The 16,370-nt window shown below is 38.3% G+C and overlaps 1 protein-coding gene across 1 annotated transcript in view; it reads left to right on the top strand.

The window, feature by feature from the left end:
- si:ch211-11n16.2 (zinc finger FYVE domain-containing protein 1) overlaps positions 1–15,744 on the top strand; it is a 30,103-nt gene extending 14,359 nt beyond the window's left edge. Inside the window, exons 6-12 of the mRNA XM_061918922.1 lie at positions 2,352–2,460; positions 2,559–2,656; positions 2,735–2,876; positions 7,047–7,217; positions 7,732–7,924; positions 8,182–8,280; positions 15,062–15,744. Of these exons, the coding sequence (XP_061774906.1) occupies positions 2,352–2,460; positions 2,559–2,656; positions 2,735–2,876; positions 7,047–7,217; positions 7,732–7,924; positions 8,182–8,280; positions 15,062–15,294 (1,045 nt within the window). The 3' untranslated portion in view covers positions 15,295–15,744. The remainder of the gene's footprint in view (positions 1–2,351; positions 2,461–2,558; positions 2,657–2,734; positions 2,877–7,046; positions 7,218–7,731; positions 7,925–8,181; positions 8,281–15,061) is intronic.
- Positions 15,745–16,370: the final 626 nt, after the last annotated feature.

Genomic DNA, 16,370 nt, shown 5'->3' with positions numbered 1-16,370 from the left:
TCCTGACAAAAGCCAGTATCTTAAATGACGCTAAACAGTTGGTCATTTAGCTTCGTTTTCATGATGAAATCGCTCATCGCCTTAGCCCACAGGTCATCTTTTTAAACTTTTTGTTTCTTTCAAACATTGTAGCATCCTGGCCCTTTCTTTAGGATAGCTTCTTAAAAAGCAGGCGTCTTTTTAGACTTTCAAAACAAGGTGGTAGCGTTCCTGTGTTTGAGTAGGTTTGATGTGTTGAAACTTAGTCTTCCAAAGTTGAACACATCTTTGTGTCCAGAGGCTGATGGCTCTCCCATTGATTCTGTAATAGGAAAGATTGGAAGAAATAAAATAATCACCAACCGTATTCCGTGCTAGACTTTGCATTCACTTGTCTTGGCCTAATTTTTACGTAAACATTGATCATGATAGTTAAAAATCATGTCACCATCAACGAAATCCACTTATAAAAACAAATCTAGCTACGGGATTTAGTGTATTTAATGAAATGAACACGAATGCATTTATTGGGCTCTTCACGTAGCGTTTCGGTGCACACCATTGTGTTCATAAACAATACTAAAATTCAGAGGTTTTCAAAGGGGTAGGATTTCTCCTGGAGATGACTGGCTTTAGTAGCCAAACGTATAGAGAGGTGTGTCCAAGATAAAACACATGGCAGGTTGTCGTCTGTTTAGGGGGTTTATTTACAATTGGTGATCAAGCTGTGTAAACTTGGCTGTGGTCAGTAACAAAATGGCACTTATATTATAATAAGCAAGTTTAACAATGTTACACACTAAAGGTATTAGAGATGCTAATATAAAACTAAAGCTACACAGAGGCAGGGCATAAGTAAAGGAAATTTACCCTAAAATGAGGCAAAAAAATGAAATATATACTGTAGATATACAGTCAGCTTAATCAGCATGCTATCATAAATTAGCTCAAAGTTATGCTTCTGTTTAAAACATGCAATATATAGTCCTCCATACAAATAATAACATAATTAAAGCTCAACTTTGTGCATTCACTCACAGCATCAACATAGGTTAGACAAATATGTTTCTTTCTGTGGCAGCATCGGGGAAAGTTAACACACATGCCAAACTGCTGCGTCACATTGCAAGCAACTATGGTGCATCCAAGTACTGCTGGTCAGTAGGATGCCCGCCAGAACATTATTAGTGAAGTATAACAAATACAAAACATGCAAAATAAGTGGGCTTTCTAACAAATACCATGCATAACTTGAAATCTGCTGCAACTGCAGTGTGGTACATCCCGATAACATTATTTTTAAATTTGCAGATGACACTACAATTTTAAGTCTTCTGCAAAAGGACATTAACTATTTTGTATACCACAATGAGATGAACACCTTCATTTAATGTGGTGGTGTGTGGAAAAAATATCAAATTTTAAATATAGCAAAAACAAGAGATTATTCTTAACCAAGGCAAGTGACGACACACAAGCCAGTGATCATTAAAGTCCAGACAATCAATCAGATGACAACATTTACATTTCTAGGGGTCCACGTTGATAACCTGCTTATCTGGAAATTGCATATTGACAACTTCTGTATCGAACTGCAACAGAGACTACAGTTTTTGAGACGAATTAGGATGTAGAGTGTTAGCAATCAGATCAAGCTAATTTTCTACAATGCTGTCTTAAAGATCCTAATCAGATATAGAATTACTGTGTGATTTGGCAACCTAACTGTACAAGTGAAAAACAGTTTGGCTATGATGCACAAAACAGCAATGAAGATTATTTGTATGACATATTGTGAATCACTAGATAATTTATATAGCCAATCAGGTGTGACACAAGCAACACAAATCTCTTCAGACTCCACTCATTCACATTCCTCAGAATATCAACTTCTCCCATCAGGAAAAAGACTCTGAATACCAAAGTGCAAAACAAACCGCTCAAATTAACATTTGTTATAGCTTCCATCAAACTTCTGAACAGTGCAATAAAATAGTGCCATACATCAATTTGCAATGAACCCAAGCTCTTCAGCATTTCACACGTTTCTGGCACTTTAAAATGTCTGTCTCTGTGTTGCCATTGTAATATACCAATGAGGTGGCAACTTGTCCAGGGTGTACACTGCCTACCGCCCGAATGCAGCTGGTATAGGCTCCAGCACTTCCGCAACGGTAAAAAAAGGATGGATGTATTTCCTGTTTTAGCCCTGCTTTGATAATGTTTGTTTTAATGTCTGTGTTTTTATGTGATTATCTTTTTTTGCAGTATGAAGGAATAGTGTAACTCGAGGCCCAAGACAAATTTCCCTAATGGGACAAAAAAATGTACCCTGACCTGTGTTGTGTTATCTTTCTTTGTGTTGCCTGCAGTATTCGCTGCAAGAATGGAATCAACCATCTGCGAGACAGGGTTCCCCACATGGCAGACGGACTGTGCCAGTATACACATCAGTACAGCAACAAAGTCCTTATTTGTAAGGTACAACCATTTCCTGAAATCAATATACAGCTAGTTTAAATAGACTAGATGCCACTATTTGGATTATGTGCTTGATTTTGTGTGTGTTTTGTCACCAGCGGTGCTATGAAAGAGGCAGAGAGGTGTTAGTTATGCCTAAAACCTCTGCATCCTCTGACAACCCATGGTTTGGACTGGCCAAATTTGCCTGGTCAGGGTAGGTGTACAAATGCACTGGACATTTTCACTTGCCGTCATCTGGTTCTTTAATGTCGACTGTCTGCCTTTCTCTCAGTTATGTGTTAGAGTGTGCTAACTGTGGCGTCATCTACCGAAGCAGACAGTACTGGATATGGAACCAAAACCCAGAGAGCAGTGTGAACCAAAACCCTGAGAGCAGCGTGGTGCGTTCTGAGGTCAAACATGTTTGGGAGGGGGTAAGTACATTATACATTAGACAAAACTTTAATGATCCACAAGGGAAATTGTTCCACACAAGGATGGGAAGAATAAAGAGCACAAAAAGAAGGCGAAAACAAAAGATAAAAAGTAGACAAAAAATGTACCATAGTAGCAATATAAAATATAACATATGTAATACTTACATAGTGTATATACAGTATATAATATATACAATATAAAACATTCCAATTACCATTTACAAGATTACAGTATATGTAAGAGCTGCAACAAAAAAGGGCAGCATGAAAATAAAGAGTAGATAGAGCAGAAAATATACATTATAAACAAAGAAAGGTTGATAACTTAGAAGTGGTCTGGTAATAGACAAATATAATTTATTGCCGTATGGCGAGGGATTATACAGCTGGATGGAGTGTGGAATGAAGGAGTTCTTGAATCGCTCAGTGTGGGAATGAAGCTGAAGGAGCCTGTTGGAGTATGAGCTCCACTGTCCCTCAATTATCAGGTGGATTGGGTGTGCAGGATTGTCCTTGATGGCGAGCAGTTTGTCCAGTGACCTCCTGTTCCTCACTGACACAAACGCCTCCAACTGTGTGCCAATAGTTTGGCTGGCTTTCCGGATCAGCTTGTCAATCCGGTTTACGTCTAGTTTGCTGATGCTGCTCCCCCAACAAACCACTGCAAAGTACAGGGCACTGGCCACAACATACTGAAAAAAGCTCTCCTACCGCTTGCTGCACACACTAAAGCGCTAGGAGCAAGGAGAACGCAAGCAGCTTGTCGTGTGTGTGTAAACAAAGAGCCGGCAGCGCAACTGAGCACAGCCAAACACACAACGGCCCGAAAAAAAAAAGAAAAGTAACGAAAACACACAAAAGTACCCAAAAACCATTATAAGAAGTTGATGGAAAAGATAAGTGATAAAAAAAGCAAGAAAAAGATGAGAGAGAACACCAAGAATAATGTCAAAATAAAGGAAGTCTGCCACTCTTTCAGGCACACATCTACAAGTACTCCATTAGTGCATCATTTACTGCAAGATAGGAGTTTCAAACCCTACAGATCACAAACTTCAACACAGTTTTGTTGTAGGACTTCAATTTTGATTGATGTGTGACAAAAAATAGAAGATTTATTACATTTTAATTTCTTTGTGGAGGACTAACTTTGTTGGGAGTCCTGTTCGTTGTCAAAGGACATGGCTGCTTAATAAGAATACGCATTTGTTCTACTGATTTTAAACAGACACTTTAAAGGAAAACTGCCCTTTTTTAAAATATGTCCATCATTCGCGATCCCTATGTAAGAAAATATCACATATATTTTTCTTTTTTTATGCATTCTAATTTGTAAAATACAGCAAATAAGAGGTGACTAACAATGCGGCTAATTGGATTACACTATTCCGCTCGTAAAGCCCCTCTAAAAAAACGCCAACAATACTCCAATTTACATCTTGTGACGTTAATATTACCTAAGTATTAGCGATTTTGTTATTATTAGCGCTAACAGAGACAAACGATTTGCAGCAACGGTGTGATCACAGAAAAGTAACTAAATACCACAAACGTATTTTACCATCGTTCTTGTATAAGTGTTCAATGTTATTTCAAAATTTTTTGAATGTTTTCCATACTTGTGTTGACATTTCCTTTCCTTTCTGCCATGTTAGCTGACATGATTAAAAAATATTGTTAATTTTTTTAATTTAAATGTTTAAAAAAAAAATTCTAGTCCTTGTTGTTAGACACGTCATGAAATATATCCATTATTATTGATATCAACCGATACAAAACAGTTATATCGTGTTACGGTTTTTAGCCATATTGCTCAGTATATACTCCGGCTTCTTCCCTCCTCCAAAGACATGCACCTGGAGATAGGTTGAATGGCAACACTAATTTGGCCCTAGTGTGTGAATGTGAGTGTGTATGTGGTCTGTCTGTGTTGGCCCTGCGATGAGGTGGCGACTTGTCCAGGTTGTACTCCACCTTCCACCCGAATGCAGCTAGGATAGGCTCCAGGGAAGAGCGGTAGGAAGTGGGTGGATGGATGATGATGCAGATTCGTTTGTTACTGAATACTTTCTGATACGATTCTGCCATGGAGACTTTGCATTTGTATGTAATATGCCACTATAATTATTTGGGACTACTAGTAGGACTACAAATGCTGTGTTTTATACTGCAATATTGTTCAGTGAAGAACACCTATTATGTAAATCTAGATCAGGGGTCCCCAAACTTTTTGGGTTAAAATAATTTAGCCGGGGGCTTGGAAAATGCATTTTTAGACAATGTGATTCACCTGAGCGGCTAGGAGACTGAGAGTAACAAGCAGCAAGCGGTAGAAAATGGATTAGAAAGGACAGATTTAAAAAAAAAAAAAATTAAAATACAAACTTGGGACTTCCCGCGGGCCAGATCTCAAATGCTGGCGGGCCGGATGTGGCCTGCGGGACGTAGATTGGGGACCACTGATCTAGATTGTGTGCTTGCTTAGCTGTTGTGTTTGCTGCTCGTAGCCTGTAACCTACCATTTTGATTGATTGATTGATACTTTTATTAGTAGATTGCACAGTACAGTACATATTCCGTACAATTGACCACTAAATGGTAACACCCGAATAAGTTTTTCAACTTGTTTAAGTCGGGGTCCACGTTAATCAATTCATGGTACAAATATATACTATCAACATAATACAGTCATCACACAAGTTAATCATCATAGTATGTACATTGAATTATTTACATTATTTACAATCCGGGGGGTGGGATGAGGAGCTTTGGTTGATATCAGAACTTCAGTCATCAACAATTGCATCAACAGAGAAATGTGGACATTGAAACAGTGTAGGTCTTACAGTAGGATATGTACAGCCAGCAGAGAACATAGTGAGTTCAGATAGCATAAGAACAAGTATATACATTAGAAGTACATTTGAGTTGTTTATAATCCGGGGAGATGGGATGTGAATGGAGGAGGGTAATAGTAAAGTGTTGAAGTTGCCTGGAGGTGTTGTTTTAGAGCGGTTTTGAAGGAATATAGAGATGCACTTACTTTTATACCTGTTGGGAGTGCATTCCACATTGATGTGGCATAGAAAGAGAATGAGTTAAGACCCCTGTTAGATCGAAATCTGGGTTTAACGTGGTTTGGGGAGCTCCCCCTGGTGTTGTGGTTATGGCGGTCATTTACGTTAAGGAAGTAGTTTGACATGTACTTCGGTATCAAGGAGGTGTAGCGGATTTTATAGACTAGGCTCAGTGCAAGTTGTTTTACTCTGTCCTCCACCCTGAGCCAGCCCACTTTGGAGAAGTGGGTTGGATTGAGGTGTGATCTGGGGTGGAGGTCTAAAAGTAACCGGATTATCTTATTCTGGGATGTTTGGAGTCTAGATTTGAGGGTTTTGGAGGTGCTGGGGTACCAGGAGGTGCAAGCGTAATCGAAGAAGGGTTGAATGAGAGTTCCCGCTAGAATCCTCAAGGTGTTTTTGTTGACCAGAGAGGAGATTCTGTAGAGGAATCTCGTTCTTTGGTTGACCTTTTTGATCACCTTGGTTGCCATTTTATCACAGGAAAGATTAGCCTCTAGAATGGAACCTAGGTAGGTGATCTCATCCTTCCTGGTGATAACAATGTCACCCACTTTTATAGTGAAGTCACTGACCTTCTTAAGTTTGATATGGGACCCAAATAGGATGGATTCCGTTTTACCTAAGTGTATGGATAGCTTGTTGTCAGCGACCATGTTTTTCCTTTTTGTTATTAACTTCACCAAAATACAAGAAAATACGAACCTTGTGTTCTTTTTGGAAGATATTTAGATGTTAAAAGACTGTCCAGCTTTGCTCATGTAAACTCGCTGCAGGACTGATTGTATCGGCGCTTATGGACACAAGCTGATATCAACTGATACTTTACTTTTGCTGATATAGCCTATTCATCTCATAAAATCAGTGCTTCTTGATATTAACCAAATTGAAAAATGCGGCCTCTGCGCAATTATTAGTCGGCATAAAAAACATATGGGGGGGGGGCTTCCTGGTTCTTTTGCATGAGGAAGTGACCATTGAGCTGCAGTAGGTTGAAATAAAACATGACTATATTTAGCTTGAATACTGTTTTTGAACTACATCTCACACAATACTATTTTAACACAATCGTGATGTCCTCCTCTCTCAGTCGGACACCTTCCTCACCAACCACCAGAATGCAGCTCAGAGAGTCCTGGATGGGATGAACTATGTGATCCAGTCAGTGTCGGAGTACAGCAGCGGACCAACCAAAACTGTAACAGCCTGGCTCACCGACCAGGTCGCGCCACTTTACTGGAGACCCAACACAGAGATTAGGGTATGTGTCCTCATCTAGAACAAGGGTTGGCTTTCTCCGGTCCGAATTGTTTGACGTGTTGAGCGATTTTCCTTGTTGTGGTTCCTGTCATACAGGTATATATAGTGTCTAGACCAAAAGAAAGAATGTTAAACTGTATATTAAAATCATTTTTGGTCCCATTTAATAACTGGACAACTAAGCAGGCCAACATTAATTGATTAACGTGGACCCCGACTTAAACAAGTTGAAAAACTTATTCGGGTGTTACCATTTAGTGGTCAATTGTACGGAATATGCACTGAACTGTGCAATCTACTAATAAAACTTTCAATCAAACAGTACATGTTTCCTTTACCATAAATAAATGATCTGATCGGTTTGCTTGTAAACTTTATTAGTGTGCAATATTGTGCTCACTAAACAGTAATGCAGTATTATGTCATGTGAAATATGCTGCAGAATACTACAATCCAGACCATGTCATCCGCTGTATCTTAATTGTGGTATCTTTGTTTTCTCTGTGTTCTTTAAGGCCTGTCATGGCTGTCACAAAGTGTTTGAGGAGGCAGAGCGTAAGCACCACTGCCGGTCATGTGGGGAGGGCTTCTGCCACCTGTGCTCCAGCTACAGGATGCCAGTCCCAGAGAGGGGCTGGGGCAGCAGCCCTGTCAGGGTGTGTATGGTCTGCTATCAGCAGGGAGGACCACCTGAAACCAACAATCAGGGTAAGGCAGTAACATCCCTTTCTCGAGCTTTGAACTATTTTGAATTTCTCCTTTGGATTTAGGAATTTATTTTTCATTGCTATGTTTTAAGTGTTGGACAAATATCAATAATGTGTGATATCACATTGTATTCTCTCACAATACTGCATAGATATACCAACAAGAGATATCAATACTGGCACTGTCTACTCTTGACATATTTTTACCAATTTCTCAAATAGCAATATTTTTTATTATATTTTGTTTTCTTTGCTTAGTATGTAAAGTGGAGCCTCGTGGTCTCATCACTCGCAGGGTGGCAGAGGTGGCTCAGTCTACGTTGGACATGGTCAGCACCGTTGTGGACTATCCTCTCTGTGAGTTTTAGCTGCACGCTGTTTGATTTTCATTGTGAAATAACTATCGTTAATCATTTATTAATAAGAAGTCTTAGGGCGCACTCAAACCAGGCCAATTGTATTGTGCTCAGGTCCACTTAAAACCTGGAGCACGGTATGTTTGGCTATTGTGAATTGTGTGGCGCGCGTCCTGTCTTTTGGCAAAATTTGAAGGGGTGGGTAAGGGGTCCGGAAAAATTCAATGCACGTGCATGCACCGTCATAGAATAATAGGAATGCGACTGTTAACATCAGATCGTAATACTAACCGACTCAATTCATAATTGAAATAAAAATACAAGGACTCAAAATGATCCAAAAGTGAACCTCAGAGCACACTCGCTTACCTGTGATTACATTTGTGTGCATGATCAAATCATGTAATGTAAGTCATGCGATTGTTGCTCTTGTCTTAATAGCGGCAAATAAAAAAAATCATAATCAGTTACCCTCAACTGCGTTACAAGCCAAAACCCTCATACCTCAAAGTGAAATGTACAAGTCGTCCCCCAACTTTTGCATCCATTTCGGTTTATGAACATTTACATCGTACCAAATTTGCCTCTATGTGCAAACTATGTCTCGTCCTACTAACGCTTCATTCATTTATTCATTGAATTTTTGTGCAACTGGAAGCCCTATGGGGGCTGTCATTTTGATGACATTACTTCCTGTACACGTGGGCACGAACATTTTGACTAGGCGGGCCCCCAACGGCACACCCTGTTTACATGCTTTCACGAAGAAAAACTATTGTATTTTCTGGACTGTAGAGCATTGGGATATAAGGCGCACCCACAAAATTTTAGAAGAACAATTTTTTTTACATACCTCAAATGTTTCCAAACGGTGCCTGTCACACGTCAGTAAATGGCTGATGAAACACAACATAATTTATCATCATGGACCCATTAGCTTCACGGTGGCAGAGGGGTTAGTGCGTCTGCCTCACAATACGAAGTTCCTGCAGTCCTGGGTTCAAATCCAGGCTCGGATCTTTCTGTGTGGAGTTTGCATGTTCTCCCCGTGAATGCGTGGGTTCCCTCCGGGTACTCCGGCTTCCTCCCACTTCCAAAGACATGCACCTGGGGATAGGTTGATTGGCAACACTAAATTGGCCCTAGTGTGTGAATGTGAGTGTGAATGTTGTCTGTCTATCTGTGTTGGCCCTGCGATGAGGTGGCGACTTGTCCAGGGTGTACCCTGCCTTCCGCCCGATTGTAGCTGAGATAGGCGCCAGCGCCCCCCGCGACCCCGAAAGGGAATAAGCGGTAGAAAATGGATGGATGGATGGATGGATGGATGGATGGACCCATTAGCCGCGGAAGCTAGCTTTCTAATAAGCTAGACAGACTCAATAAGTTCACAGGGATGTTTTGGCGAATGTGTTGAGGAATTTGTAAAACTGAAACAATACAAAAAGAATGCCATTGTAAGTTAATAATACTAACAGAGACACTTGTAAACGTGTTAGCAAACTAGCTACTGTTACTGACACTAGCTTCATTACATTACGATGGCACTTACAAATATCCATGAAAACACTCCTACAGACATCCATATAGACGGTTTATTAAGTGAGAATTGTTTTAGTTAAACTGCGAAACCTAAAAAAGTTGCGTGGAGTGATAAATGAAGAATCCTTTTGAGCATAAACGCCATGGATGCTAATTTCTGCTTTATGGCATCAAAAAAAGACGTACATTTTCAACATGCAGTCAGCAAACTCGTCCAAAAGATGCCACTTTATCATAAACAATAGTACGCCATTTCAGTCCTGTGCTTGGGTTTAATGCAATCTATTAAACACAAAACATTATGGGCATTAGGGGGAAAAAAACATCTATAAATTAGCCGCCCAATTTTATAAGTCGCACGGTCCAAAATGTCGGAAAAAAGTAGCGGCTTATGGCTTCTGGATCATAAATATTGTATAAAAACAATACAATAAATGTACTATTAACCACTACAGTAGTAATAATGTAAAGTATTTACCTAGACTAGATGGAATCAACTTCCAGCTGCTTCTCCATCAAATACCATCAGCAGCTGCTCCATATTTCATGGATAAATATCTCCATTTAAATATTATTCTAACGGCCTTGGTTGGCTTCGGTGTGGTGCAGACTACCAGTGATACACTCAGATTGTTTCGCAAGCAACACGCTCCATCGTCATGTTTTAATGTTTTATTTCTTTAATTAAATGAAGCATCTACTTTTTCAGCAATGTCCTTCACACTCACTTTCTCTCCTCCTATGCTTGGAAAAATAAAGTAATGTCGATCTCCAGCTATAAGCCAATGCAAGTAAGACCATGTTTTGGGCTGATATTACAGGTCTAACAATTAGCCGAAAGACAGCTACTATCTCACAACACTCTTAAATTGGGGCATGATGCCGGTGCTTAAACGGTGCCCAAACCGCTACCTAAAAATGGTAAACACTTCAGTTAAAAATAATTCCTATTTTGTATTTTTATGGAATTTTGTGACATTCAAGCTGAACATAATTTTAATATACATACTTGAATTACATAAATTAAACGATTAAAAATTAAGAAATAATATCCACAAAACATTTTTTATTTATTGCAGCAATACAAAACATAGATAAGTTAAAAAGAACGACTGTGCATGTTGTCGTAATGTTTGATGCTCATAATTCCGGTGGTTTGTGAATGCAACCTCACTCGCTGCAACTGCCATGGGTATGGTAATAGTTTATTTCAAACATACCTACAATTAAAACATGGTATGCTTATTGTCATTTCTATATTATTATTTTTTTCGCTAACTGCTTCTTTGCTATCACTTTTACGATCATATTTGTACGTATTGTATGTGCTGGTGATGTTCTATTGTTGTTTTTGTTGTGTTTGCTGTTGTTTTTGTCTCTGTCTAATCCCCCTCTTATCCCCACAATTCCCCCGTCTTCCTTTTTTTCCTCTTTCTATCCCCTCCTGCACCAAATGATAATATAAATACATTTTATAAAGTCAAATTGAAATAAGGCAACAAGAGAAGTATCATACACTTTTCTTTTGTAAAGTAATTCTGAACAGCCCATATAGGCCGCTACATCAACTGTAGGATTTGCCCGAGAAGCTGGACAGGACAAAAAACAAAAACAAAAAAACAATTAAAATATGGTACATCTGACATATTTCCAGTTTATCATTACAACATGTCTGAAAAAGAGTAGGAAGAAAGACTTCCTCTTTGGTGTATAATAAGGATGTGTTGTGGAGATGGGATTGATGAAGGTAGACTGATTTTGAGCAGCATTTCTTTTAAAGAGCCGTTCAAAAGACCGGTTAGTTATTATAGGTTTATTTCAAATTGTTTATTAGGCCGAGTGTGTGAATGTGAGTGTGATTGGTTGTCTGTCTGTTTGTGTTGGCCCTGCGATTAGGTAAGGGTGTTCTTGCCCTCTGCCCAAGTGCAGCTGGAATTGGCTCTCAACTGGGAATTGGCTGTCGTCATCGTTCACTTAAAAGAGTAGTAAAAAAGTCTTGATTAATTTGCGAACCTCACATCACTGCTGTGTTGTTGTTGTGGCCAGAGTGGCTAATCCCAATTCAATGTTCGTCATGAAAGTGTCACAAGAGGAAATATCTAAAATTGTAAAAAATTGCAAATCCAAGACTTCAATCGATTGTAAAATAATTGATATAGAAACAATAAAAAAGGTTATTGAAGAGATCTCAAGACGATTAATGTATCTTAGTAATCTATCATTTAAAACAGGTAAATTCCCAAACAAAATTAAAATAGCTAAAGTGGTACTGATTCATAAGACTAGTGACAAACACCAATTTACAAATTATAGACCTGTTTCTTTACTTTCACAGATTTCTAAAATCATTGAAAAACTGTTCAATAACAGATTAGACAATTTCATGAACAAACATAGAATACTCGCTGAAAACCAATATGGATACCAAGCTAATATTTCAACATTGATGACTTAAATCAAAATAACAGAGGAAATTACCAATGCGATAGATGGTAAACAGTCTGCAGGGGCAGTGTTTATGGATCTAAGTAAATAATTTAACACAGTTAATCGCAATATTTTAATCACATTAGAACGGTATGGCATCAGGGCGTTTGTCTTAAACTGGATAGGAAGCTCCTTAACCAACAGGGGGCAATATGTGAAGCTAGACAAACACACATCTACACTGTTAAATACATCAATACGGGGACCAAAATCGTTCCATCTTTGTATAAATGATATCGGTGTAGTTGCAAAAGACTTGAAGTTAATATTATTCCCAAACAATACAGGACAAAACACACAGAAGCTAATACAAATAATAACAGAAAAAATAAAAAGATGATTTGATAAAAAACAGACTATTCTGAAACCTCAGTAAAACTAAAATAAGGATATTTGGTAACAATAGAAGATAAAGTCAAACGCACAAACACAAATAGATGGAGTAGACATTAAAAGAGTAAATGAAATTACATTTTTAGGTGTAATAATTGATGATGAAATGAACTGGAAATCTCATATAAGAATATACAACATAAGGTGGAAATAAATAAATCAATAATGAATAAAACTAAATATTGATTGGACCAAAAATCACTTCATATTCTCTACTGCTTGCTAGTGTTATCATATCTGAGGTATTGTGCAGAAATACGGGGAAATAATTACTAAAGTATGCTTCAGTCACTAACCATGTTACAAAAAAGATCAGTTAGACTAATACAAAATGTTGGATATAGATAACACTCAAATTCCAAGATATAGTGAATTTGCAAACAGCTAATATTATGCACAAAGTAAACTAACCTGCCACCTACCGCACCATAATATGAAATATAACTTACATTAGTATTTATTATTTATTTATTTTTAAACGTTATTATTTATGGAGCATATTTTGAATAAATTGAGACTAGTTAAATAATCTCTGCTTCTTCCTACTCCATTATCGGACATCTCTATTTATTAGTATCAAAAGTGCATATTTATGTCTGACATTGTTACTGTAGTTTTTATTTTGCGTATTTTTTATTTTACATTTGACACTCGTTTTGAATAGTCATGTGCGTACTCACATTATGCCTTTCCTTTCGGTACTGTCTGGGGCTTGTGTGTTTGCCATCACTTCTATTCTGCTGTATTATTGCAATTTCTCTTGACTTTGTGGAGTAGTTTAAATCTTACTGAAGTCGTTCTGATTCTCTTCTTCGTCTTTTATATGAGTCAGCTAAGCAGTGCTGCCAAGTAGGGATTGGGTTCATATCAGCGCCCATGCAAACATAAATGCTAGTAATCAGAACATAAAAAGAAGGAAGTTATCGGTGCAAAATGAATCTTTTTTACCGATATCCGATTAATTCGATATTGTCCAACTCTTAATTACCGATATCATCCGATACCGATATATACAGTCGTGGAATTAACACAGTATTATGCGTAATTTTGTTGTGATGCCCCGCTGGATGCATTAAACAATGTAACAAGGTTTTCCATAAAATAAATCAAACTCAAGTTATGGAAAAAAATGCCAACATGGCACGGCCATATTTATTATTGAAGTCACAAGTGCATTATTTTTTTTAACATGCCTCAAAACAGCAGCTTGGAATTTGGGACATGCTCTCCCTGAGAGAGACTATAAAGAGGTTGAGATGAGCAGGGTTGGGGGGGCGGGGTTGAAATGTGTGGGCAGGGGGCGGGGGTATATTATAGCTTCCTGGAAGAGTTAGTGCTACAAGGAATTCTGGGTATTTGTTCTGTTGTGTTTATGTTGTGTTACGGTCCGGATGTTCTCCCGAAATGTGTTTGTCATTCTTGTTTGGTGTGGGTTCACAGTGTGGCGCATATTTGTAACAGTGCTTAAGTTGTTTATATGGCCACCCTCAGTGTGACCTGTATGGCTGTTGACCAAGTATGCCTTGCATCAGCTTGTAACTGTGATAAGCCGTGCCGACACGGAAAGGAAGTTTCTATAAGTTTTATTGGCGCTTCGTAACTCTCCCTACGTCCGTGTACACTGTGGCGTTTAATTAAGTCATAAATTTTACTTTCTGAAACAGACAATGATAAACATAAAATTAGGATTAATTTACGATATTACATTTTAAAGCATTTATCAGCCGATATTATTGGACATCTCTACTAATAACTAATAATTATCCACTTTGTTCACCTGTAACACAAAGATGACACAAAGTTCTACTTTAAATACAATAACTTCTGGACTATATCAATCAATCAATCAATGTTTACTTATATAGCCCTAAATCACTAGTGTCTCAAAGGGCTGTATGAAGGAGGAGGAGGACGAAGACCACTCTCCAGTAGGCTACACTGTGCTGGGTTACAGGCACAGCCTTTTGTTAAATTTGTGAATGAACAAAAGTGCTTGTGTCAATATTTAATGTCTCCATGTTTTCACCTGTGTCTAAAAGAGGTGTTCTATTGTCCAAATATTAGAGTATACAATGTCTGTTTTAGCTCCCCCCACCCAAGATAAATAAGTATCAAAATGGCTCCTGTATGCTTTGATCTTTTAAAAAAGACGTTTCTCCGTGGATAAGGTTTGGACACCCCTGATTTAAACGCCAAACCTTTAATTTGCAACTTTTTTTGGAAGATTGTTGCCATCGCTGCATTTTTTTCCAGTTCAAATTGATGGAACCCCAAATGACATTTGCCAATCATAAAAAGAACACCTCAGATATGAAAATTTGCTGAGACAGAAATAATAATCCTTTCCACTTGGTCCTTTGCAGGCTTTGTAAAGGACGTAGCGCGACCAGACTACTGGGTTCCAGACCAGGACATCACTCAGTGCCATCAGTGCTGCAAAGTCTTTACCCCAGTTATGTCCAAGCACCACTGCAGGGCCTGTGGTCAGGGTGTGTGCGGCCCCTGCTCCACACACATCAAGCCTGTCCCCTCCAGAGGGTGGGACCACCCTGTGCGTGTGTGTGACAGCTGCAAAAACCAAACCGATGGTCTCTAAACTTAAAATCTCGGATGGATCTGAAGGTATGACAACGGATGCCGGCCACGTGTTCTTTACCTTTTCGGCGTTTTTTTCTACTATCCTGCTTCGTTTAGTAGACAATATGGTGGTCTTCACTTTACTTCGGGTTCCAACACACTGAAGCCCTCCACAAAGTGACCTGTGGTATCAAACAATGAACCAACTGGAAATTTTCTGCGAGACTATTTTGAACATGTTTTTTCAAACACGACGGTGACTTTAGAGTACCTTCTCGTTCTTTCATGAGCAAGCTTGTTTTTAGCTCACCAGACATCTAACTGGAAGAAAGGTAAGGATGGAGGGCCAGTACAGTTTAGTCACTGCAAATAATGTTTATGCATAACAGACTGGACACGTTCAAATGTCCAGCTTGATTTTGGTCCGTTTTATATGTTTAAAGTAAATAAACGAGGTTGAATTGTCTTATACTGTAAATAACATTGTTGTGTGATCATACATACATTTAGTCATGCAACATTCTTATGGCACATTGTTGGCATACTTCCACACTGCTTTACATTGCTAAAGTAGATTATTATTAATAGTCCATCAATCCCGATTTGTGCTTGAAATGTCATAATCAGTCTTTATTCTGTTATCACAGTACAGAATCAGCAGATAAAAATGTTTACACACAGTCAAAGAATTAAGAGTATTTTACATCATTTTCCAGTTCTAACACTATTGTTATTCTAACACAAAATGATTAGGGTTAAAAGTAGTCCATATATATATATATATATATATATATATATATATATATATATATATATATATATATATATATATATATATATATATAGCTATTATAATCTCAGCCAATGCATCAGGAAACTCACTTGCTACTACGATAATTCAGCCCACCAGCAGCTTCCACTGTTTATTATTTTCCCTATAATTGTAGTGATCACAAAGGTTGCATTGGGAGGATTGATTTGCTTTCATAAAGCTTCAAAAAGTGGTTAAATAATGTAAAGGAATCCAAACTTTCCAGCAGACTATTATTTGGCGCGTCGTTCTTGTAATGCCGCATGTGCACACAAGAGGGCGGT

The sequence above is a fragment of the Nerophis ophidion genome, linkage group LG13 (genome assembly GCF_033978795.1).
Source record: "Nerophis ophidion isolate RoL-2023_Sa linkage group LG13, RoL_Noph_v1.0, whole genome shotgun sequence".
Taxonomy (NCBI): Eukaryota; Metazoa; Chordata; class Actinopteri; order Syngnathiformes; family Syngnathidae; genus Nerophis; species Nerophis ophidion.
Note: the sequence above shows the minus strand (reverse complement) of the source record. Positions and strands in the feature narration are given on the sequence as shown.